Source organism: Blennius ocellaris, assembly GCF_963422515.1.
Source record: "Blennius ocellaris genome assembly, chromosome: 8".
NCBI lineage: Eukaryota > Metazoa > Chordata > Actinopteri > Blenniiformes > Blenniidae > Blennius > Blennius ocellaris.
Window position 1 is genome coordinate 26,664,769 of NC_137657.1, and position 26,762 is coordinate 26,691,530.

The following is a 26,762-nucleotide window of genomic DNA, read 5'->3' on the forward strand; positions in this document are numbered from 1 at the left end:
CAACAAAAGGTTTTCTGTTGTCACTGGCTTTACTGTCATTGGCTTTTGGAGACACTGACATGAATAAAATGTTGTATGCATGTTATTCAGGAGATTATAATAAGAACACTTCTTATTATAATGCATTTTCACTTATTCAGACTGCAGAGTGAGAAATAAACATATCGCTGCATTAAAACGTTTCCGTTACGTTCGAGCAAAACTGAGCGTGACTTCTTTACGGGGAGTTTATGGCTGAGCTGTTGAGTGTACACTTAACTGACATTTAAATAAATTCACCATGTTCAAATGTTTCAAATAATTGACATTGCTCATTGACGAATAGCTGCAGGAGTGTTAAATATCAACTCCGGCTTCGAGTTTGGAGTGCAGGTCATAATTGGCTTGGTAATAAAGCTATAGCACTGTTCCTGGTCAATATTGACCGTGAAGGGTAATAAACAGAGTAATCTATGATAGCTCTGACAAACAAAACATATTTTAGGATTATCAAATGTATTTTTTATTTTGGAGGCATCAAGGTTTTTTATTATTATTATTATTAGACAAGCTTCAACTATTAATCAGACAGCAATGCATGCAACAGGCAGAACGGTGACGCCATATTCATTTATACGCACTCTTTTAGGAGTTACGCACAATACAATGCAAGAATTTAACTAATAAAGCATATGTGTTCGTTAGAATATGTTGAGAACAGGCATTTTTCACGAAAATTAACCCATCAGCACAAAGCTTTAACAAGAACAAAATAAAGAATACGTGAAGAAGGCCGGCGGGTTGGAGTGGGTGTCGTTTTATTGCAACTCAACGGCGTTATCCTCTGGAACATTCTGGCCCAGGTGTGTACAGGTGTGTTTTCACAGGACGCCCCCACCGGCTCCACCCCCTTACAGCCTCTCAGCTCTTCCTCCTGGTCCAAACCGGTTTGTCGGGAGAGATCTCAGATTTCACTGCTGTCATCTTCCCCTTTTCTACAAAGAGATGAAAGGAGGGGCAGCGGGGGAGGGGAGGGGGGGAGGGCGCTTTAGTCAGAAAAGAGAGAGAAAGTTCACGCGCACTGAAACATGAATGAAAGCCTTACTTGTTGTTCCTCGAGCACTTGTTATCTGTGAAGAGAAACCGGTGTTTAATCTCCATTCATTGTGGGGGGGGGGGGGGGGGTTTGTTCATGCGTGTGACTCACAAAGTAAAACGCTCATTCCTCCGGCCACCAGCAGGCTGGCGCAGATCAGGCCGGCGATCCGTAGCCTCTCATAGTCTGGTAAGAATTCAGTTTGGTGTCAGGTCAAGATGACAAAAAAAAAAAAAGAAAGGGGGCGGTTGCACGTTGTTGACAATCAGATAAGAAAGTGTGGACTTACTGTAAACAAAGGGATCTGCAGATAAAAGAATAGAGAGAAGAAACATTAATGACACTAACGGCACATTTACATGCTTTAGCATTATCTAAAAAAACAAAACACAAAACGCATCTCCCGAGGGACTAAAACGCAGCAGATTACTTTTCCTCTCAGTCGCTAACAAACAACTATTCTATTGGAATCGTTCATATTAGTCGTCGCTCTTTGTGGCCAAAGAACTTGACGCGTCGAATGATTTCCAAACCGGTTCCACGACCGACCGGATCCCGTTAGAGCGGAGCTTCGGCCTTACTCGCTTCGGTTTCCACCACGAGGGAGAACAGCACTGCAAGAAGAGTGGACAGAATCACAAAGTGAGGATTTGTTGTTGTTGTTGTTGTTGTTGGTGGTGTATGGCGTCACGCTCAATGGCTTGTTTGTTTTGTTTTGTTTACCTGCCACAAAAACCACGGCGGTGAGATGTCCCATCTTTGGCACCACTGAGACACAGAGAGAGAGAGAGAGAGAGAGAGAGAGAGAGAGAGAGAGAGAGAGAGAGAGAGAGAGAGAGAGACGGTGAGACACGTTTCCCATCACCCTCGCCTTCGTTTCCCACACACATGCACGCAGGCGACACAGCGCCCGGCCGGCCCGCTCCTCAGGAGGAACGACCCCGAGCGGCGGGGGGGTCGGCGGGGAGGCATTGTGGGTGTTTGGAGAGTAAACAGCGGAAGGTTTGTTGTTACGGGGTGAAACCCAGCGGGGGGGGCGGCGGAGAACTTTTAACTCCGGGGCAGAGGGCGCGTTGTTTTTTAATCACACTTGCATTTACTTTGCGGTCCGTTTTCCAAGAGTTGCTGAGTTTCTTTTTTTTTTAACAACAGAACAAATTCACGTTTGATCTGCGTGCGGTCGTTTTCACTACCGTCTATTTTTCGGTCGACGAGTCAAATTTTGTTTGCGTCACATATTTTGTGCAGCAAAACACTTTACAGGGTGAAAATAAATTCCAAACCGAGCGATCTGCCCTCAACCTCTCATTCTATAGACACAATATCAATCCTCAACAGCACCGATGACCAAAAGTCAAAATCAAGTGGCTTCAACGTCTCTTTTAAAGTAGAATTTTTGTTTTGTTTTGAGTTGGAAAAAAAACCCCCAGATTCTCTTCTTTATGGTTTTGTTATCGGTCAAAACTCTTTGAGGCGGTCGTTTCAGATCTAAAGAGTCTGAGGGAGGGAGTTAAACTCACGGTCACCTCCAGCTGACCTTGGTCGCCCTTGGACAGTTTTGGAAAATGGACCACCTTCCTTGATCTGCTGCGACTATCTGTTTCCCTCCCTTTGCTCTGTTTGATTTGGAGCTAATTATTACTCAGAGTGGCGTTTGAGGGTCGTCGAGGACCACATTCCCGCGTACAAAGAAAAGGGTCAGGATCAGCGGCGGGGTACGACGGATGCAGCAGTGACCATTATCCTCAACCGTGACCTTTAAGTCAGAAGCTTCTGGAAGCGCGGTATCAGTTCACGTTGCGCCATTAGTCAAGGTCAAACGGGCCTTTGTCTTTCAAAGGCCTCGTCACGTCTCAGATAACACAAGAGCAGCAGGCGGGGGGGAGAGAGAGAGAGAGAGAGACGCACGTTCATTCCGACATTTTTACAACATCATTTGATTTTTTTTTTTTGCCATTTCAGCATTTGTCATTGAACGAGGTCAAAACCACCGTCTCGTCTTCGTCTTTCCTACATCTAGACTTTCGTTAGCGAGGCTCGACTGACAGCGTCATTTGTCTTTAATGTTCAAATAATATACGATTAAGTAGCGATAAGCGGCTGGATGACAAACAAGGAGAAAGGACAGAAAGCAGTCGCGCGGCAGCACCGGACAAACCGTCGAGCCGTTTTTCCGAATAGAGACTCAGACGACGGAGACGAGTGACCCTTTGGACCTCGTCGCTCTGCAGACCTTGGGTTCGACCTTACCTGAGTCGCTGGCTAGGGAGTGGAGGAGAGAATGTCCTGAGACTCTGTCCGTCTCTTCTGTTTCACCTGGATAACTTTGACCGGCTCCTCCTCTTTATTTGGGGTATAAACATTTGTGCGTGTCCATGCGGGGGGGGGGTTGGAAGATGGCTGCTCAAGGGAAGCCGCCACGGGCGCCAGTGTTGATCCGTAAACGCTGGAAGAAGAAGAAGGACACTAGTACTCGCCGACTCGGTCGCAACGGGGATAACGAACTGCGGCCCGAGAGGCCACATTTATTCACTTTCGAACGATAAATTCTAATTCTGATTCTGATTCTGATTCTGATTCTGGATTCTGAATTCTGATTCTGTCTTACATCGAGACAGAATCGAGCAAATGTCCGTGGATTAAGTTCGTTGGACGAAAGTGAATAAATGTGGCCTTGGGCCTTGGGCCACATTTATTCACTTTCGTCCAACGAACTTAATCCACGGACATTTGCTCGATTCCATCTTACATCGAGAAATCTAGATTCTATATTACTCGTGGCATTGTAAACAGAAATGAAATGACATTTTGTCTTTATCCGCCTTTTATAAATTCTTTTCCTCGGTCAATGTTGTGTGCGAGTGGCCAGCCCGTGAAGTCACTTTTACATCCAGGTGACCGGTGAGGCTTTCACACAAGTGTTCAAGTTGCATATCAGAACAATGCAATCAGTCATGCGGTGAAGACGACGTTAACATGCGTTTGCATGTCTTTGCTCTCACATGTCCTCCGGTCAGGGCTGTAAAACCTGCTGCAGACTGCAGGACGACCTGCTGCTGTGAAGAAAAAGGAGAAAACAAAGCATGACTTTAACACTTACATTTTCATTGTATATTGTCAGAGTTTGACGTGCTCAGAACTCCGAAGCAGTTGGGATGCTTAAAACAATAATGGATCAGTCATTACCGCGGCCTCTGGGCTCTCTGCTCGGCAGGTTTTAAGTTTTTTTCCACCGGGGATCATTGAATTTGTCTGGAGAAAAACCCTGCAGCATGCAGGATTCTAGATTTAAATCTGGCCAACGTCTTGATACTTGAAATTATACTCAAAGTTTTCTCATTTTACACTCCACACAACAAGGTATTCTGTACAAACCTGGATGTGTCTGGGCTGATTGAGCATTTGGCCACTTTACATAATAATAATAATAATAATAATAATAATAATAATAATAATAATAATAATAATAACAACAATGCTAATAATAATAGTAATCATAATAATACTACTACTTCTACTACTACTAATAATAATAAGTTTCTACTCGAACGAAGGGAAGATTAGATTAGGTAAGAAGCTTTATTGTCATTGAATATGGTACAACGAAATTGCGGTGTAGCTACAGTCAACACACAGTAGACATACAATGGAACACAGGCAGCCATTCTCACATTCAGCATCGCATTCATATCAGCAGACATACCATATATACAGAATAACCTAAACATTCACACGTACATTCAGCTCTCATACAGACCCGCTCACACACACCCAGATGAGTGAGTAAGTGAGGACCTTAGAGTTATGTTATTCCACTATCGTTTAACTGCTACAGGTTTTATTTGAAATGCAAAGTATAGTGTGTTTAGTCACTAAAAGTGTAAAGGTGATCTTGTGAGCGTCTTTTGGAGTTACGAGTTTTTGTGTTTGCAGAAATGTGTGAGACGGTGGCGACAGCGGCGACTATTTATATATTCCTCTGTCACACTCTGGAAAAAGCCGAGGCACGAGCATCAGCTTCTCCACAAGATGATAAGGGTGAGGACAGATGGGATACACACACACACACACACACACACACACACACACTAGTGTGTGTAAGTGATAACACAATAATAGACAGATAGAAGGGCCGTCAGTGACAAAGAAGCAGACCGGCAGGACGGAGATAAAATAGTTTTGACTTCAATCAAATTATGAATTTCTTCTTATCAAGTGTTTACCGCTCATCAAATGTCTTCATGGAAATGAGCGAGACGAAGACAAATGAGAAACACTGTTTGCGCCCGCCTGCCTCTTTACATGCAGAGGAACCATGTGCCTGTATCTTCCTATGCAAAGTTAAATGAAGGTCACACGCTTCCCTGCATGTCAGAGTTACGGGACTTATGATTATCTTTCTCTCAGTTACAGTAATTTAAGATAGAGAATGTTTTCATCTGGAGACGTTGATAAAAACAAAAGCTCTGGATGAAGTTTTCCTTCGGCAGCACAACTTCTTCAAGTTTCAAGTTTCTGTGCCATTTGTGGTTTTGGGAACCACGTTGGAAAAGAGTTCAGAAAGTGCGCTGTCAACATTTAAAAGACAATTCACGATAAGAAAACAAAAAACAACAAACAAACAATCAGTGCCACATAAAATTTCAATTGTTAAAATACAGTGCAATTTTAACAATTGAAATTTTATGTGGCACTGATTGTTTGTTTGTTTGTTGTTTTTCTTCTACAGATAAATGAGAGGAACTGTAGCGAGGAAGACTGTAACATGGATGGATGATAGATGGATGATGGATGATAGATGGATGGATGGCTGGATGATGGATGGATGGATGATGGATGAATGATGGATGGATGATGGATGGATGGATGGATGATGGATGGATGAGACACACTAATTAATCAGTTCTCCCTTTTCCAAAGCAGTAAAAGTGACACAATGTTTGTGTTGACGACTGTTGAAGCTCAGTAAACAAAGCAGCTGAAGTGACGACCAAAAGTAAAGGAGACCACAGTTTAACTGACGGCTTCATTCAATATAAAGTTTAAAGGGCAAGTTTACATTCTTTCCTCAACATAAAGACTATGGTTTCAATCCATTCCTATGTGTCTTGGCTGGATTCTTGTTATATAATTGTCTTTAGGTGAGAGACTGTGTGTCATCATGGAAGGTTTTAGCAAATAACAGTGTTTTGAGTCCTGATTTAATAGAAGTGAATTTGTCGGCAGGAGGTTTGTTCCACAGGTGAGGACTGTAAGGAACGAAAAGCTGCTTCAGCTTGTTTCTTCTGACTCTGGGGACACTTAGTAAACCTCTTCCTGAAGACCTCAGCGGTCTGGATGTTTCCTATTCTGCTAGTAAATCACAGATGTGTTTAGACCCGAGATCATTCAAAGCTTGGCAAGAGCGTGTGTGTCGATCCTTTGACACAACTACTAACTGGCTTAACCGAACTTATACTTTAACTTCTAGTACTTATCTGTTTAGTTCAACCCTTTTCTTCTTCAGACGTGAGTGTTCTGCCATGGTGTAGTGTTTCACTGTCTGTGTGGAACTTAGAAGGTCACACACACACACACACACACACGCACGCACGCACGCACGCACGCACACACACACACACACACACACACACGCGCGCGTGTCTCTGTTGTAGTGGTAATTCAGGCTGTTTGTCCATAAACAGTGGAGGACTGAGAACAGGTCATTTCTTTACACAGACATGAGAGTAAAACGAAGCCAGCAGGTAAATAAATCCACAGGAAAGGAAAGACGTCACTAAAAGTTAAATTTGGAAAATGATTTTACAACTACAACTACTATTTATAAAGATACAAGTGGAATTATATCATTTTTGACAGGGCTAGCACTGCTAGCACTGCTAGCCCTGTCAAAAATGATTTATTTTTTATTTTTTTTAAGAATTAAAAAGTGATTCTGAAATCTGTGTCTGGAATCAATTTAGTGACTTTAGCAACTTTATCCAGAAGACGACTGGTTCTAATTTCTGGAGCTCAAATCTCCTATGTCTTCTACACGAGATTCCCCCTCCTTCTCCGTACAAACCTGTGGGAAACACTGGAATATGATGTGATGGCGAAGCTGCACAGTGGCGTCCTGATTGGCTGTGGTTGTTGATCAGCTGTCACGTTGGTGTGGATTAAGTACTGATGCACATTGGTGGCCTTACATTGGATTTGCATTGCATGTTTACTGTAGGACATAATGTGGAAGGGGGTAAAGGGTTGTATTTTGTTACTGTTGGCCCTGACTGAAACACCACTACTGTCCGGAAGACGTCCTCTGAGGGGCCGGAATGAAAGTGTCTTTCTTGAACGTTATAATCAGCTTCTAGATTATAATACTCTTCAGGAGCAATTGTTTGTTTTTGCAAAGATATAGCCACTTCCATCAGAAAGCCTTTAAAAGTTCAAATAAAAGGTTATCGTGTCACTAGTTCACCGGTTTGGCCCCCGAACCAAAACGGGTGACGCCCTGATTTGGACCGAGTTGGAAGATTATTTGTCTAAACTAATGAGAAATGAGCTGAAGAGATAGATTATGAAGAAACCAGGCGTCAGAACGCAATGAAGGAGTGAACTCTGAGGTGTTGGTGGCGAGCAGCTGAATCAACATAACGCTCCTAACAAGGGGCGAGCGAGAATTCTCTCCCGCTGACTCTGTGTGTGTGTGTGTGTGTGTGTGTGTGTGTGTGTGTGTGTGTGTGTGTGTGTGTGTGTGAGAGAGAGAGAGAGAGAGAGAGAGAGAGAGAGAGAGAGAGAGAGAGAGTTAGGGGTTAAGATTTGGTTTCATTACAATAACATCAAGGTTAAGAACTCCATCCTTCTTCTTCTTCTTCTTCTTCTTCTTCTTCTTCTTTTTTATTGTTATTATTATTATTAGATATATAATAGAAATTATTATAGACATTATTAACATGTTCCAAAACACATGATTTGATGTGAAGAAAACATTGTGAAGGAAAAGGCACATCAGTGTCTCGCCGTGTCCAGCAGATTTTTCCTGAGACCTCTGAGGTTTTCTGCCCTTTGACCTCCTGCTGCTCTGACCCCTGGAGCGCGAGCTCACACTAAAATTAACAAGAACTGAAAATCACGTGTGGAGTTCACCACTAGGCGGCAGCAAAAGATATGTAAACCTGCCACCTTTTACATCTCTGCTTTTCACTTCCACATATCCAGTGATAATTGACAACCCATTGTTGGGATCCTCGAGGGTTGTTGTTGTTGTTGTTGTTGTTGTTGTCACGTGTACGCAGCCTGGTCACTTTGCTCTGCCCTCTGGCATCATCTAATGTTCTTCACCCAGAAAACTATCACTCACTGGGTGTCGTTCTTTTTCTTTCTTTCTTTTTACACCCTTTGTCTGTGATCTCTACAGGAAGTTGGTAGTCGTGTGTGAAAATCCCAGTAGATCAGTGATGGGATTTCCTTCTGATGGAAAAATGGAAATAAAAAGTCTTTCAATTCCAAAGCGGTTCCTTGTATTTTAAATCATTTCCATTCAGTCGTTAATATAATAAACAAATGTATTTATTATTTGTTACTATACTATACTATACTATACTATTAATAAAATATAATGTACTATACTAAACTACTCTATACTATACTATACTATACTATACTATACTATACTATACTATACTATTAATAAAATATAACATAATGTACTATACTATACTAAACTACTCTATACTATACTAAACTGCTCTATACTATACTATACTATACTATACTATAAATAAAATATATTGTACTATACTATACTAATCTACTCTATACTATACTATGCCAAGCTTTAATGTACTGTACAGTGTTCACTATACTTCGCCATAGTATAGTATAGTATAGTATAGTATAGTATAGTATAGTACAGTATAGTATAGTCTTTAAATAAATAAGTAAATAAATAAATAAATAAATACTCGAGTATTGTGTACAATGCTGCCCTATTCTATGCTGTGCTATACGACACTATATTTAAGAAAAACATAAAACAAACAAGATTACTAAGTCAAGCATTCATTTGACATACATACATCTTTTCCTCTCTGACTTTCACATTAAACTTCAACATCCTGTCTTGACCCGTAACACACCCACTGAGATATTTGAGAAATTTAAAAACACACATTGTTTTCTTTTTTTTTTTTTTTACATGAATTTATTGACGGATATAGAGACATTTAGCGGGACAAAACATCCATAGAAAGAAAGATTAAAGTGCATTAACAACACTAACAGCAGAATCAGAAATGCACCCCTGAGTTTTCATTTGGTAACTGCAGAGGAGAGACTTCCTGTTATCTTCATGTCAAGACTTCACAATGATTTCACTCACAATGTAAATGTGAAGAAAAAAAAAAAACACTCAACACGCCATCTCACGTGCTTCACTGTGTGTCCAGGTCGTCGTAGCGACGGGGAGCTACAGAGCTCGGTACCAGTCTCATTACTATAAGTGTTTCTCCAAAATGACTAAAAGCAAAGGTTACATTCAGTAACTTTGATTTATCTGCAACCCAAGTCAGAGGGTTTTATATCTCCAGTCTGCTGGTGTAAAATAGACTGTCTACAAGCACAACGTTCAGCTCTGGTCCTCAGTGTTCAGCAGTTTTCTTCACTCAACATGGCTGAACATTCCGGTCACTCAGCGTTTTGTTTTCAAGTGGTTGAAATAGGGAGCAAAAGTAATTTAAAGCAGTGCTTTTGGAACAATGCTTGATGCAGTCTGACAAGTGAACGTTCTCAGAAAACACAAAAACACAAAACAGTTTGTACACAGGGTGCAATGAATGCATGAAGCCGGTGATGTGGCGTCATAATTTAATGTACTTTTCCTTGAACGAGGCAGTTTATTCAAGGATCAGAGCAACAGATCATGAAAACAGAATCAAAGCTTAATAAACAGTTGTTTGTGTTGACATTTACATTTTTTTCTTTATAAAGAAAAAGCTCAAATGAAGCATAATTTACACGACAGAGTCTCAAGTGAAACCGCATGATTTTAGCATTTTGATTTCAGAAAAGTCTCCAGTTTACAAGGAAACGTTTTGAAAAAACGGAGCCGGAGCCGGAGCCGGAGCCGTTTTTTTTTTTTAAACACGGGTTATAGAGTGGCAAACTATTAAACGGCGCCACAGCTTTTACAGGGCAGGACGGAAAAGATGCACATTTGCAGAAAACGATGACGTCATCTCCACCGTCTCCGCAACGTCACTTAACAACAACAACAATAGCAGACTGCAGGCCAGATACATCCTCCAATACAATGATTTTTTTTTTCATGCTGTGTGTCTTCTTCTCAGTTTTTAGGTGTATTTCTGTGGCAGAGTTACAGCGCCACCTGAAGGCCTGGTACATGTACTACATTGTTTTGGGCCATGTTCATAGTGAGGTGTGGACGGAATGTTATTTTAAGAACGAGAGGAAGAAAAAAAGACGGTGTTGTTTAGTGTGGACGGTAATTGGACACCCGAAATACAATGAAAATGTTGTGTTTTCACTTGAAAACATCGTTGTGTAAACAACCTGACATCTCTCTCTCTCTCTCGCTCTCTTTCTCTCTCTCTCTCTCCTTATATCTTCTTTTCTCTCTTTTCTTCCTTTTCTTCCTTTTCTTCCTGTTCGTCCTGTTCGTCCTTTGTTACCACCGTCACCATGTCTTCTTCTGGTTCTTTCCCCACTAACGGAACAGAAACGACATAAAATAATTTGCAATCATTTCATTATTCACTTCTCTTCCGGGCCGTTACCTCACAGCAGGACTCACCGAAGCACCTCCGGAAGCTCTCCGATCGCTGCAGCGTGATGAATAACAACCCGAACACCAGCAGGATGCCAAAGAAGCCTCCGATGGTGCAGCCCACCAGGATGAAGTAGTCCAGTCCATTGTCTACATGTGAAGGAGACAGGAGCCGGTTAAAACTTCACCAAAAAAAAAAAAAAAGGAAACGGGAAGTTATTGGGAATTTGAATACGTCACCGAAAACGTGGAGCACGGCGACGAGAACGGTGGAGTCCAGCGGCTGCATGCAAGCGACTCTGGTGCCATTGTCTGAGTAAGACGTGCCCTTGACGGTCCAGACGGCCACCGTCTCTCCCGGGTGACTCTCACAGCTCCCATAGAGCGCCTGACGGGTTAGCGCGGCGGAGTAGAGAGAATATGAGCGTGGGCAAATTCGGTGAGTTTGCGCACGAATGAAGTTTGGATTAATTTTAACGACACGAGGAGATTCGACACTGCAAACGTGCTGAAAGCGTGGTTTTCCTGTGACTCCAACCACGACTTCCTTTGGAGCAAAGTTAGAGACTTTTCTACTTGCTGCTGTATTTTAGTAATCAATCATTTTATGCTGCAACCCGTCATTGATTCCTCTGGTCAGCTTTGTTTTTGATCTAATTTTTGGCTTTTGTTCCACACAGTGGGGCGGTTGTGAGCACGCTTGCCTCATAGTGAGAAGGTCAAGGGTTCAAATACCAGCTGGGCCTTCCAGTGTGAAGTTTGCATTTTCTCCCTGTGGGGGGGGGGGGGTTCCTCTGATGGTTTTTTTGTTTTTGTTTTTTTTCAACATTTTCTTTTTTTTTTTATTATTAAAAAAAGACTTTTTTAAATTCATTACAGTCATTCCAATTTGCTTTTATAGAGAAAATAGAAAAGCCCAACATATCCACATGGGTTCCTCTGATGGTTGAAAGAAACATGCATGTCAATTGGTGACACTAAATTGCCCATAGGTGTGTGTGTGTGTGTGTGTGTGTGTGTGTGTGTGTGTGTGTGTGTGTGTGTGTGTGTGTGTGTGTGTGTGTGTGTGTGTGTGTGTGTGTGTGTGTGTGTGTGTGTGTGTGTGTGTGTGTGTGTGTGTGTGTGTGTGTGTGTGTGTGTGTGTGTGTGTGTGATTGCCTGTCTCTGTGTGTTTGCCTGGACTGGAAGTGACATAGAGACAATAATACAGTCTGACCTCAAGTGGAGCCCGGACTGGCCCTCTGTCACCACTGTTGTATGACAGAACAGAGTTCTAGCGTTCTGGTTGTTCCACTTAAACACTTTGTAGGGAACCAGTTGTGTTAACGTGTGAGCGGGATACACGTTGACGCCCACACTCTCTTTCACGCTATGTGGAAAAAAAGGCTTGAGATGCTGAGGAGGTTGTTTGGGTTTGTCCAGAATGTAAACAATACACTCAACTTATTTATTTACGTTTATCCTAATAGAGCGTTACTCTATTTATTCTGATTTTTTTATGTTGTTTAATCACTTTGTTTAATCGTATTTCATAATCTTAGTTGCTTAAGATTAACCCTCTTAATCTTGTATTTCTTTGTAAAGTACTGCGGAACGCCTTGCGTCTTAATGGCGCTCTAAAAATAAATATGCATCACCTTGCCTCTTTGAATTTCCTTGTTTCAAAACGTACTACTCAAATGAAGTTCGCCTGCCTGCCTCACACAACAACAACAACACTTTAAATGACAGTTTCCTGACCCTCTAACAACAGAAAGTGACGGTAAACACAAACACAAAATGCTGCTTGTGGACTTTGTAGGATTTATTGATATTGTTTTTGTTTTTTGTTTTTTTAATCAGCCCAACATAATTGGAATTCTAAGCCGTTGTCAAAGAATTCTCATATCATCTGTTGTTCTCAGTGCAATGTATTTATTTATTTATTTATTTAGTTAGTTAGTTAGTTAGTTAGTTAATTAGTTAGTTAGTTAGTCATATATTTATCATTCTATATTAATCTATTCATATCATTCAACATATGCAAACATTATCTGACCATATTTAACAAACATACATACATACATACATACATACATACATACACACACACACACACACACACACACACACACACACACACACACACACACACACACACACACACACACCCACACACACCCACACACACACATACATACATACATACATACATACATGCATACATACATACATACATACATACATACATACATGCATAAAGCCCCTTCATAATGTATTGTGCTGGGGTGTCAAACAGAAAGTTTGTGATCGGAAAAAAAAAAAAAAGACAACAAGAAAACCTTGAGTAAAACCCTTGAAAAGAAGAGTATGTGGCTGCACCGGTTCAGGCCTGATAAGGTCGTGTTCCAGTGCAGTGGCAGTGCTCATCACCTGAGGGACGAGGGCCACAGGATCCCCCGGGCAGGTCAGGTTGTAGTTCCCATACGACAGCGTCACGTTCGGGGACCTCGTCACCACGCCGCAGCGAAACACCGCAGCTTCTCCCAGAGCCGCCGTCACGTTGGCAGGCTGGGTCTGATACACTTGAGCTGGAGGAGCCTCCTGAGCTGGATGGATGGATGATGGATGGATGGATGGATGGATGGATGGATGGATGGAGGCCCACATGTAAGACAGGGATCAGAGAAAGAAAATGAAGAACACATCGAGACAACACAGATCGGTATGACATCCAGCTTGTGATAACAGAAAAATGTTTATCTTTTGTCAAAGCTGAGAGGAATCTTCTAGTGTACTTAAACCAAGTATCCACCCATATTGCGTCAATCCCTAAAAAGGAATTCAGCCTGAAACCCGAAAGCTCTCAGACGACAGTCCAACGAGTCAAACTGAAACTCTGCATTTTTTTGCTTGGCTTCTTGTCAGGTAAGATTTTTTTATGGGAGAAGAATGACAAGACACGACTCCCTCTCACACCGAGAGGCTGAAGCACAGACACAGTGTTTGAAGACCAGACGTGGTGAACTACCTGAGGACGGCGGGACCAGGTGGAGGACGACCAGAAGCAGCAAGGAAATACGTGGAACACTCCTCAGCCTCATTATTTCCTTCTTCGTCGTCAATTCCAGTCTACCTCTGATCATTTTTTTATTCCATTGGTTAACCTGTGAAGATTGAAAACGCTCATGAAAAGGAGTTCAATAAATGTGACAACAACAACAACAATAACAACAACAATAATAATATTTGTGGATCTCAAATGTACAGTAATTAACTAACTTAGATGATTATAAGGGGTTTTGTAATGTAACCCAGGAAAACTAAAGGTAATATGAGTAAATTAACAAGTAAACAAACAGGTTTCAGTCACACAAGTCAGAAAGAATCAAGTTTTACTTAAAAGTAAGTCAAAATATTTGAGTTTCTAAATCAAAGTGGATATAATATTATGACAACTGTCAAGTGGTGGATTTGTCAAATCACTGACTGTGAAGCAATGAATCGACAAACAACATTTGTTTCCTGAGGATTTCCCTATCCAGTTATCCAAATGAGGTTGTTTTTGAATGGAGTTTGATATCTTGTTCCCTCCAGAAAATAAAATAATAGTAATTTATCAACACCGACCACAACATGCACTGGAATTCCCCAGCAGCTCCTGGATCAGTGTCCCGGATAAGAAATAATGGCTCTTCTTTGGGAATTAATCCTTCAAATTAAATCCTCCGTGGTTCAAAGTCCTTTCGGCTGTGACGCAAATCGGTGCACCCCAAAAAACTTTCAAACGATTTTCCTCTGTTTACTCTCTCCGTGTGCGTCTTCACGCCATCCTCTCGCTCGCCCGGAGCCGCTGAGAGAATCTGGTCATCTTCCTGATTTGCAAGGTGGATTCTTGTAAAAACTGACAAACAGGTTCTGCAGGCCCAACCCAAACCGATTATAGCAGCCAGACTCTCTCTCTCTCTCTCTCTCTCTCTCTCTCTCTCTGTCTCTCTCTCTCTCTCTCTCTTTATGTAGCCTATAAACCCTAAACCCAGATCCTAACCTCCACCATTGTCCAAACATTTTGTGGGATTAGTTACACTTGACGGTTTCGTGAGGGTTCAGCTTCGGGATCCTACGAAGACATTCAAGAGTCAAAAAGTCAACGCGTTTGTTGACCGTGAGAGGAAATTTCACACGGGACGGCCGATCACTGACCTGCTGAGTTCAGACGAACCACTGAGTCACACTGCGTCACACTATATGCAGAATTTTGGCCTATAAATAACTCACCGACTGTAATGTCATCTAAATGACATATCTCCAAGCACAAGCACACTCCTCTGTGTTCTGTATTCCTCTGGCCTCTTTTCCTTCTTGTGATGCTCTCAGTCGTGGAGAAAGACATGGAAATACTTGGGCTCCACAATTTTACTTTCAAATATGTCCAAGTCTGCGTGAAAAACATGAGAATTGAGTTGTTGCTGTCAGAAAAGGAGAAGAAATGCTCCTTCCATCATTCCATCCATCGTTTTAATTCAAATTAGAGCCACAGAGTATTTTTTTGAATCTGAGCATACATACCGTACATATACTCCCGTATTGAATACCTATGAAACATTTGCAAAGTATTAAGATCCTAAAAGGGGTAAATGACACTATAGAACTGCTTCTTTCCTTCTGGACTCCTTGATAACAGAAATTGCAGCCTAGCAATCAATAAATGCTCGAAAGAATCACACTACAATGGAAAACAAACGTTTGTTAGTACCTGGTCTTATACTAACTAGACCTGGGGTGTCAAACACATTTTATTTACAAATAATGGTGCCTTTATTCTAAACTTGAAGCTTTTTTCTTTGTCGTGTCGCAGAGTATATTTGATGAAAATGTCTATATTTTCACAAAACAATCACTGCTGAAAAATGCCTATTGCAACATAACGCCAGTTTGAATGAAACCTTCTGGTGAAAAGAGTAAGAGGGTTAAGTCTGTGGAATAACATCAACCATCATTTCTTTTAAAAAAAAATCGAAGGATGAGAGTAGAAATATCTGTGTTTCCTTAGAGGACAGTTTTTACTTGGTTTCTCGGGAAGGGCAAAGAAAATACAAGTATTTGTTTCAATTGCAGAAGCTTTACATATATTATGTCCAGGGTTAGACAAAATAACTTGAACCTCACGCTTTGTTTATGTTTTGTTTTTCTATTCTTCTTTGTCGTTGCATTTTCTGTTGTTGCATTGTGTATTTAGTTGACCAAATAAACAACTACTACTACTACTAGTAGTACTCCTCCTCTAGCTGTTGCATACTGTATATTTTTTACAAACATCACCCTGACAGCAGGGTAGTTTGAAAAGGAAGCCAAATTTCCCCAGATTGATTGCTGCGTTGTGTTCAAATACTCTAAAGTAATTTGTTGGGGAAAAAAAGAATCATTGCATTCTTTGGAATTTTTACCATTTGGAGGTTTGAGGAACCGGACTGGAGCCTCTTACAGGCTGGTTTTTAGGCCTTATGCTTGACACACCTGATCGAGTGTGAACAGAAACAATTAATGTATTTACAGTTACACTTGTTAAATGCATTCCATGTCGTCGGGGTTATATTTAGCTCTCGGGAGGCTGCACCCGATGACGAGCGTCTGGCATTGTTGAGCTTCACGTTTGGAGTTCGCGCTCTGACGTTAGATGCTTAAAGTTGGCCGAGATCACGCCTGAAGGTTAGAAACACACAACATCACACCATCTGCACAGAAGGGAGCCAAGATAAGAATCAGAATGAGCCACGACTTCCTGATTTGGAGGTTGTGCACATATGAGCTGTTGTTTCATTAGCGCTGGCCACGCCCACCACGGCCAAGCCAATCAGCTGGCAGACTGTGACTGTATCAGGCTTGTCGGGGCCACTTGCCCTTGTTTATTGGGAGAGGTGGTGTTTTGTTAAGAAAAGGAATAATAAAAAAAACCTCCAGATCTCGAAGCAATCGCAGGATTCTGTGTTTCGAGGAGATGATCGTAGTTCTGCTCGTTTTGATTCTGAAGCCGGGTAAGAGGAACTGAATTTGAGTCTAAATTTGGTAGTTATTCCACTTTATAGTGCAAATACTTTCGGCTGGAGCATATTGTCTATTTGGCGCTTGCTCTTGCGCGATAATGCAAAAACGACTGCGGGGACTTTCCAGAAATCTAAATATTTGCAACCCGGTCAACCTCAATCTTCTTCATTTTTTTTTCCAACTTTCAGTTTGAACTCTGTGACAGTTATTTAAAAACCTGTTGACATCTTTCACTGTGTGCATTAAACTGAGAGCCTTCAGTGCAGCAGTGATGTTTTGGGATTTCTGGATTTTCTTTGGTAACTTTTAGGTGTGTGTGCAATCACACTGTTCTCAATAAATGGCACGAGAATTGAGAAGTTGTATTTTAACTTCCGTTTTTTTTTACACACTTTCATCATGGCCCCTGATTCAGAAGGAGAGATCTATAATCGAACTTTAAGTACGAAATACGTATCAGTGTTTCTGCACATTTTCAGAAAATGATCAATGCATGTTGTTGGACTGTGGAAATAATCCACACACACACACGGAGAACATACAAACTGCACACAGAAAGGACCCAGATAGTATTTGCACCCACAACCCTCTTGCTGTGAGGCGAGAGCACTAACCACTGTGTCACATGCAAGGTTGAAGCACGGAAGTCAAATTGATTAAAGTAAAATACGTATACATACAAATATTTCTAAAAACGCATGCATGCACATTCATAAAACTGTAGTAAAATACTACAAAAATATAAATGTTGGTTAATTCATAGGATTTGAATATATTTAAAAGTGAGAGAATTTAACTGGGAGTAGAAGAGAAGCATTAACAGATAGTCTGAACTAAATTAAAATATAAATTACATTAGTCTATATCATTATATGCTCTTTCGCTGTTGCTGCTCCTAGACTGTGGAACAAACTGACCCCCGACATTCGCACCACTACTGATCTCGGTATTTTTAAATCAAAGCTGAAAACCCATTTTTTTTAGGTTGGCTTTTAACTCTGTCTAGGGCAGTGTATTTATTATGTATGCTCTGTTTTTATGAATTTCTCGAAGGCTTCTACCAACGTGCAGCACCGTCACACCTCCCACAGTCAGCATCTGTGTTTTATTTATTGTTTTTATGTATTATTCTTGTATTTATTTCTTAATATATTGTTTTTATAGCTTTGTTGTAAAGCACTTTGGGTACCACTGGGTTATTGTAAAGGGCTATACATTGACTGATTGATTTGAACTACTTTATTACTCTCAGAGGGAATTCAGTTTTTTTCACGGCAGTGTTTTAATTGGTGGATGTGTAAAGCTGATGAAGCGCCGGATGTTTCCTGACCTTTCAGCGGGGACTCAGAGAGCCGACCGCTCCATCACGTTCGAAAACTCAAGCTACTGCGCTCCAAGGGGGTCGTCTGTGGAGTTGGGATGCTCCTACAGCTACCCGGCCGGGGACGTGGTCACGAAGGCGGAGTGGTACAAGGGTCAGTTGAGGGACGGCCAATGGTCCCGAGTGGCGCTCTCGCTCCTCCCGTCCTATCGGAACCGCTCGGAGTATCTGGGCGACCGGCGGCGCCGCTGCAACCTGGCTATCCACCACCTGCGGGAGGGCGACGCCGGACATTACTACTTCAGGTTCGACACCGACGAGTACGGATGGCGCAGCAGAGCCTCGACGCACCTGTCGGTCACAGGTGAAGCGAGTTTTTGCTCTTCGGTTTTTAAACCTTCCCGGCTTTTCCTCATAACGCCGCCGTTTGTGATGGTCAGGGCTGAGGGCCCGGGCGGTTCCTCGGAGGGCAAGCGCGGGAGACCACGTGACTCTCCAGTGCCAAACAGACTGTGCACTCTCCGGCACGGTGTGGTTCAAAGATGGACAGAGAGTAGCTAAGACGGAGTTCCGGGCTCGGGCGGAGGACGCTGGGGAATATGCGTGTGCAGCGGAAGGTCAGGAATCGGCGCAGTCGCGGCCCGTGAGTCTGGAGGTTCAGTGTAAGTAGACGAAATCCGATGCTCTCGATGAGAACAATGTTCTTTATCTGGACTTTGGTATGAACAAGTGGAGGAGGAGATAGCAGCCGTTTATTTCTCCCACAGATGCTCCTTTCAACGTCTCGGTCGAGGTGAGCCCCTCTGGTGTCCCCACTGTGGGCCGGAGTGTGAATCTGACCTGCGTCAGTGTGGCGAACCCCGCGGCCCGGCGACACGCCTGGTTCAGGGTCGTGTCCGGGTCCCGGCACCAGGTGCTGGGCTCTGGACAGGTGCTGCGTCTTCCGTCCGTGGACGTCTCTGATGCCGGACTCTACTTCTGCCAGGTCTGGAACGGCCTGGGGGAGAGCAACTCCACCGCAGTGCTGCTCACTGTGGAAACGAACAGCAGTGAGTATGTAGGGACGATAAACGATTCAAATAACTCAGGCGTTACAGTCCGAGTGTTGCAAATTCATTTGAATGAAAAGGATGAAGGAAGAGCAGAACCCTGCGGTGGATTGAGGGCACGTCTCTTAAAAGTTACCCCACAGAGTAAATAATGAATCATCAAGATCAAGGTTACTGCATTCAGACCTGAGGGTAATTTTCTTTTCTTTTTTCTTTTTTGCAGCTTTATGATGCCTTTGACATGTCATTGGGCAAATACTTGGTCAAGTGACAAAAAAAACAACCCCAGACAGACTAAACAAGTGCTCATTGTTGCACCATTCACCAATAAGTAAAATAAGATAAGATCAAAATAAAAATTTGCCAAATAAATAAAAACTGGATTATTGTGGGTTTTCGTTCTTCTACAGAACCTCGTTTTTCTTCTCCTCCTGATCAGTTACCAGGTTCATCCTCCTCACTGGGATTGTGGCCAAAGTGTCCATTCTTCTGCTGCTCACGCTGGCTTTTATTTGGGTGTGGTGAGTGAATGTTATATACATATATACATGCATAAAGTTAAGGTAATGCCCTCCATTCATGTTGTGAATGTGTTTGTTTCTTTAAAAGGAGGAGGTGTAACTCCAGAGAAAAGAAAAAGGTAACGAGTCTGACTCAGTTTGTTTTTTTATTAGTGAAAATATTGAGCTACTGAACATGTGACTTTATTGTGTTTTGTTTCAGAGGCACAGTCACGACTATGAAAACGTCAGGTAGTGATCACTTATTTAAAATGTGTAATTTTTGGGGGGAGTTTAGTTTGACATTTTCTTGTTTCATTCCTAAAGGAGGCGCTGGTTCAACTCCCTGCCTGACAAAGAGGTGAGATGGATTTTACCTTCATGAGAAAAAAAGACGTTTACGACACATCTAATCACTGATTTCTTTCAGGACCCTGACTATGAAAACGAGCCGCCAGTCAACAGGTGAAAACATTGAAAAACACATTGATACACTGATTGTCTGTGTTGAATTTTCTCTGTACAAGTGTATGGAAACAAACTGTGTTTGTATTTGGCTCAATAGAAAAAAAACAACAACTATTCAATTGAATTGAACTAAACAGTTAAAATATGGTGTCCTAGTAATGTGCACAAATATTACATTGTGGTCTGTTTCAGTCACAAAGTGTGATATAGTCAACTGCAAATGCTTCACTGGTTCTGAGGGGGGATGCAAGCTGCAGCAGTCATGCAGGACGACATGTGTGAGCAGGAAAAGTTGAACCTGAAACTTGACAGTTGAATTAAACCCCCAATGTGCAGAGTTTAAAAAACAACAAAACATAAATACAGGGAGCAGGATAGGGACAGACAGCAGCGCTGCAACTGTCCTTGTATGTAGATGTATTATTAATTCCATCGCAGAATTGAGGTATTAGTGTGTTTATTAGTGAGACAGTGACTTTTCAGAGGAGAAAATATCAGCAGACAGTGTTTGTTTCTCTCTCAGTTCAATGGATGGAAGTTAAAGCAAAACCCTGGCCATCTCAGTTCTATAATTCTTTTAAAAAAAAACCATGATTGATCAATATCACACCTCGAGAAATTGTCAATTGCTGACTGTTTGTTTAATTTTTTAACTTACAGAGTCCATTGTTTACGTCAGGATGTGCTGCCCCCTTCAGTTGATATTAAGCATGTACATTTTGGTGGAGGCTTTATCGCCTTCAGCTGAATTCTGCAGTCATTTGCATCAAAGTTTAGCTTCTCGCACTTAAGAAATTGTCAAGCGAGTTGCACCTAAACTTAGTTTTAGTTTTCTTTCAATTGTATTTATCCATAGCAGCAAACAAGAACTATTATAATTATTACAAAACAACTAACTGGAAAAAGGAATCGTCTGAAGGCTGTTGCTGGTTGTGTTGACCCTGCACCATCAACGGATTACAAACAACGATCAATAATCAAATACAAAACTAGATGACAGCTTAAGTTAGAAATCACTTTTTGGATAATAAGACGAAATTACAGCTGCAAGTGGACAGTTTATCAATAAAACTTGCAAAAGAAAAGAGTACACACAATAAATGATAAGTATGTAAAACAATAACAAGAAGAGTACAAATATATCATCATCGTGCTTACATCTTTTTCTCTGTTTTGTTTTCCTTTGCTTTGTAAACAGACATTGTTTTCAGAACGTCGCTGTGTGAATGTGAAAGTCATTCAGATTATAAATTAGCAGAACACTATGAATTCTAGAGGTTGGCTGATAGAGAATCTCAAAATTTGGCTGAAGTAAGAAAGGACAAAGAGATAAAAACACGACATTTAAACCTGAAGGCATGTTTATGCATCGAAGGAAGAAAAAACAAACACTTCCAGGCTTGTGTAGAACTTGCAAACAGCACACAAGCAACTTTTTGTACTGCAGTACTGTTTCAGCCGCTTTCCAATATCTGTCTTTAATCAGTACGTCTGAGTCATTTCCCTCCTGAAAACAACATTAATACGTGCGATTTATTATTTATTATATATTATAATTTAATGTACTATCAAAATCAATGTCTTTTAAAAAAAATATAATTTTAACATCATTTTCATCATTATTCAACAAATTGATCCCTGCTTTTCTTTTCAATCCCACTAAGAGTAATTTTCGAAACAAATATGTGCATTAGTGATATTTATGTGTATAAGTGATATTTGTGGTGTTGCGCAATAATGTTTTCATCCACACTTGTAATTTTCCTCATTAATTAATCACATTTCTTTAAAATGTGCCTTTGAACTGGGCGATGGCTCCCGTGATGCATCACTTGTGGCAAAAGATTTGAAATGCTCATATAAGGTCAGATTCTTTTTTTCACGTTAATCAAATTGGATTGTTTATTTGCTGATGTTTGGACGGTGTTGTTGAGAGTAACCCACTTAAACAAATGTTAGCTGTCTGTGTCCTTCACGAGCCAGCCAATAAAAGACAAGCATGTGTCATTCTTTTAATATATATATATTTTTTTTTAAATAGCGAAATCCTTTTTGTTTGTAAATGAAAGTCCTGCTGGTGTCGGAGTCACTGTCCTCCTGGTCTTTATCCTTCCTGTGTTCTCCTCCAGCTCTGCTCAGTGTTACACTTCTTATCACACGCAGGAGTTTATTCAAACACACACACACACACACACACACACACACACACACACACACACACACACACACACACACACACACACGGACGTCTTGAAATGAAGTTTCACTGAAAGCAGCAACTCAGAATGTTGTCCTCATAAGAAGTGAAATATTCAAATTCACATCTGTTAGTTCAGTCATGCAGCACAAAAAAAGCTTAATGGTTAAAGATTTTGCTGATTTCAGCTGCATTTTGCTTTTGCGCTGAGAAAATCCACATAAACAAAAATACATCAAGTGATCAGGCAGCTCAGAGCCAACAACAGTATTTAGTTTTTTTTTCCTTTCTAATTATGCTGTTGGAATTGAATTGCTCGCTGCAATAAAAGCATGAATGCACAGTTATGATTTGCAGGTTTGGACATTATTTGTGTGAACTGATGCCACCATCAACTGCTCCTCTTTTTCCCCTCTGTTCACTTGATTTCAGTCGAAGGCGTATCTAACTGAGCCTAAAGACAAGCGCAGCCACGTCAGGAAGAGATGGCGTAAATTTCCTGAGTTGCTTTTGCAAAAATGTAAACAGCATTTTCATGTGGTACAAAGTCACTTTACAAGAGAATACGTCGAGGTCAGACTGTTTCTTTAAGGTTGAGCGGATGTTGTTGCAGTGAGGACGTACGTCTGGTGTCTGGATGATTTCTGTCTCCTGAAAACATGAGAAGAGAAAATATATAAGCTCAAGTCTTTGTCAGTATTTTTCTTGAAAATAACTCATTTAAACTAAAAGCTTCAGCTCATAAAGTGTCATTTTGTGAAAGGGGTCATATTATGCAACAATCACTCTGCAATGTTTAGCAGGAATTTTAACAGTACTACTCGTCCCCATACCTGCAACGACGAAGTGAAAAAAATCTGTCCTTTTTCTCTCTCTGGATTATTTAAATTTATAAAAAATGTGTGTTGCTCCAACCAGCCAATCAGAAATCAAACCCTATATAGTGTCATCAGAGGTTTAGCCAATCACAATCAAGGTAGGCTCCTCCCTTTTGACTCCTCCCACAATTAGGCAGCTCTGCTCTGGCACATGGCGCCACGAGAGGAAGTACTTCCTCCTCTTCCCATACATGGGTGTGTGTGGGCGGAACCAGTCCAGCTCACACAGACACAGCAGATTCTGAATGCAGCTCCTATGATCCGATATTCGAATGGAGGGAAAATCAAGGAGAAGCTGGATTTGGGGCAATAAACTTTGAAGACAATGTTTTTGAACCAAGGAGACTCATGTGGAACTCACGTTGGAAAGTTGTATAATATGACCCCTTTAGATCTGACTTTGTCCTTTTGCTCAGTTCAAGTTGAATTATGTTTCATGACGAGTCTCACCTTGATATGAAAATGGCAGCGAGGGCGATCAGAGCCAGCAGGACGCCGATGGCCACTGCAATGAGAACGGCTTTACTGGCTGCAGAGACTGACGTGGCCACTGTCGCTGTGAACAGATAAGCAGAGAAGTTGATTGTATCCTGAAGAATAAACATGTGGAATTCAAAGAGCTGGAATGTAACCTCGTTTTTTTTTTTTTTTAGCTTTTTTTTTTTTAATGCATTTTATAGCTGAAGTTATAGAGAAAAGGAATACTATGAATACTGTAAGCCTCCTACACCACCAAGCAAACTGTGATGTTTTCAAACATTGATTTTTTTTTAACTCATTTCTCAGGAGTAACAACACAACACAACACAACACAACACAACACAACACAACACAATAATAGATCGATAGCAAACGAGCCTAACAGCGTTTGTGAGACGACGCATAACGCGACAGTTTGTAGGAGAAGATTTGTGGACATACCATCTGCATCAGAAGGTTTCATCAAAATTGGCTTCATGCTGAGATTTAAGTTATTTTCTATCGTAATTGTTTGGGTTTTTGTTTTTTTTTAAATATAGACATTTTTAAATGACAGACGATTTAAATTAATTTCATTAATTAGACCCAACACCAACAACAGGTTTTTGTTTTTTTTCTCCTTTCTATTTATACTGTTGGAATTGAATTGCTCGCTGCAATAAAAGCATGAATGCACAGTTATGATTTGCAGGTTTGGACATTATTTGTGTGAACTGATGCCGCCATCAACATTTAAATGAATTAATTAATTTAAAAGATGTGGCACTTTTTTCTCTACTGGTCTGGCACATTCAAGATGAACCTGGGCTGCATGAGGGGTTTGTCACCCCCCCTTATTATAAAGTCGGTCGTCTCGTCTGCAACTGGGTCACAAAGGAACCTCGTGACTTGAAAGCGTTTAACTCCAGGTGCTTTCGGCGCTCAGTCTGGTGTACGTCATATCCACCTTTTGAGTTTCGGAGCACGACGGCGCTGGTTTGGGATCCATGCGTGTTCCGTGCGACGCAGCAGTGCGTCCCGTACTCGTCCACCGCGATGCTGGCGTTGCTCCGGCCTCCGCCTGCCGCCGCCGCCACGGCGCCGGCTCTGGACCGCCACCCTCTGTGGACGCTTCTGTCCGCGGTGGCGAGGCACGCCGCCCCCCGGTACCACAGGAACGTGTGGACGGGCGGGTTGGCGTCGCTGCTGCAGGTCAGGGTCGCGGGGAGGTCGTCCTGGAGCTTGCCGGGAGGGGACATCGAGACGGTCGTGTTCCGAGGAGAGTCTGGACAGAAGGGACACCGAACGCCAGTCACATGACGACTCCGTGTAGAGTCAAACTGTATGAAGAAAGTTTATTTTTCTAAGTTATGACATTGATGCAAGCATAAAAATGCTCATGGAAAATGTAGATTTATACCAGCGGTATGTGGTTTAACACAATCGTCATGAAATGTGACTAACGAATGACCATAAAATATGATTAATGCCAATATGTGCAAGTTTTTCACAAGGGGTTATAGCAAGCTATGATGTAATAATGGCCAATAATGTAACACCTGCTAATGGCATAATTATTTGGGACATTTTAAATGTAGTAAAAAAACGCATTTATCCTCAATGAGCAAATATCCCAGCTAAGCCATTCACTATGTTGTTTTTGATCAGATAACTGCACAAAAACTGTAAAAAAATATTTAGTTTTCAAGAAATTCTGATTTAATCGTGTTGTATTCAGGGGTTGTGATGCTACGTTAATATTGGAATTACAAGCAAATAGAATAGTAACATTAAAACCCAATACCAATATTGGCAGGTTTTTACATTGTTGGCTTTATTACATGTAAAATTGCTCAAAATGATAACGTCATCGGGTCCGATAGTTTATTTCACGTCACTTACACTGTACGTCGATGTTCAGCAGTGATGAGTTCTGCACTCGGTCGCCCGTCTGCACCTGACAGTGGAAGCTGCCGGACTGGCGGGTCGTGACTGCAGCGAACTTCCACACCTGTCCACTGTGTGTCAGGCTGGAGCCGCTGTACCAGGTGAGGCGGGCCTGAGGGCCGGCGGCGCCGGTGGCGGCGGCGGGGCTGCAGCAGGCCAGACTCAAAGCTCCGCCCTCACGGACGCCACAGGACGGACTGGCCAGCACTGCCACTGCATCGGGGGAATCTGTGGAACGGAGAAATGCATTTTACAAGATAGATTCGATCGCTATATTCTTTAGGTTATTTATTGAGATTTCTCAAATAACCTTCCAGTGTTTTGTACTCGAGCATCAAGGTGTGAGACGAGCGGCGTCGCTCGAGGTCCCGCAGTGGGAATCCAACCAGCAACTATTAGCTCCTCCATCCGTTTTTTTCTCAAGTGACACAGATTATTTACCATTTTAACCCTTGCAGCCCTCCACCACATGCTGAAGAATTGAATGAGAGGGTATATTTTTAATAAATAAATGACAGACTTTTAATGTAAATACTTGAACTTGGTAGTTTTGGTGTCACAAATGAAGAAAATACTAATTCACTTATTTTTAAAACTTAAAATGAATGTTATACTCCTTAAAATGAATCTTATTTATTCATGTATAACCAAACACTTGAGTTGGATTGTTGACCTCAAAATCATATAATTATTTCCGTTTGTTTACTGTTTGTTGTGTCATTTTGTGGTCGTGAACGTATTTTCCTTGGAAAAAACTCAGTGTCTATATGAAGTTTGCGTGGTTTCATTTATCGACTGTTGTTAAAGTACTTAATGCGAAACTGGAACGCAAACAGATCACACACAGAAAAGAAGGAAGGAGCAGAACAACAGAATGACTTAATGCTGTTTTTTCAGTAATTACTCACCACTTTGTGGTTGAAGAACAACGTCTGACAAACAAAATGAGCTGGCTGCTTTTTCATGTGGAAATACCTTGAAAACCGACCCTGTGTCACATCCAGCGAAGTCAAAGGGCTTTAAAATGGAACTCTAATATTGTTTAAAATGACATTAAGTCATACTTTAGAAGCCCGGG

General features: G+C 41.5%; 1 protein-coding gene and 2 long non-coding RNA genes across 3 annotated transcripts; all 3 read right to left on the reverse strand.

Annotated features, from left to right (window-relative positions):
- Nucleotides 1–554: 554 nt before the first annotated feature.
- On the reverse strand, nucleotides 555–1,848 carry LOC308133717. Its single transcript, XR_013936743.1, has 6 exons — nucleotides 1,799–1,848; nucleotides 1,657–1,689; nucleotides 1,365–1,379; nucleotides 1,187–1,261; nucleotides 1,085–1,109; nucleotides 555–974 (listed from the first exon to the last, which is right to left on the reverse strand). It is a non-coding gene; the product is annotated as an uncharacterized lncRNA (long non-coding RNA).
- A 7,423-nt stretch (nucleotides 1,849–9,271) lies between these two features.
- Nucleotides 9,272–14,647, reverse strand: LOC308133658 (uncharacterized protein). Its single transcript, XM_080501123.1, has 6 exons — nucleotides 14,451–14,647; nucleotides 13,852–13,987; nucleotides 13,254–13,429; nucleotides 11,082–11,229; nucleotides 10,869–10,991; nucleotides 9,272–10,781 (listed from the first exon to the last, which is right to left on the reverse strand). Exons 2-6 carry the CDS (start codon nucleotides 13,964–13,966, stop codon nucleotides 10,675–10,677), a joined length of 669 nt encoding a protein of 222 aa, XP_080357249.1. The 5' UTR covers nucleotides 13,967–13,987; nucleotides 14,451–14,647; the 3' UTR covers nucleotides 9,272–10,674.
- A 6,973-nt stretch (nucleotides 14,648–21,620) lies between these two features.
- LOC308133844 lies at nucleotides 21,621–24,919 on the reverse strand. Its single transcript, XR_013936746.1, has 3 exons — nucleotides 24,705–24,919; nucleotides 23,729–23,834; nucleotides 21,621–23,051 (listed from the first exon to the last, which is right to left on the reverse strand). It is a non-coding gene; the product is annotated as an uncharacterized lncRNA (long non-coding RNA).
- Between the last annotated feature and the right edge of the window lie 1,843 nt (nucleotides 24,920–26,762).

What these genes read in the sequence shown, in the direction of transcription:
- LOC308133658 (XM_080501123.1), bottom strand. Translation starts at nt 13,966, where the DNA reads ATGATCAGAGGTAGACTGGAATTGACGACGAAGAAGGAAATAATGAGG. An exon ending in CCTGGTCCCGCCGTCCTCAG is followed by an intron (nt 13,430 to 13,851) that starts GTAGTTCACCAC and finishes CCATCCATCCAG; the next exon opens with CTCAGGAGGCTCCTCCAGCT. An exon ending in CGCCGTGCTCCACGTTTTCG is followed by an intron (nt 10,992 to 11,081) that starts GTGACGTATTCA and finishes CTTCACATGTAG; the next exon opens with ACAATGGACTGGACTACTTC.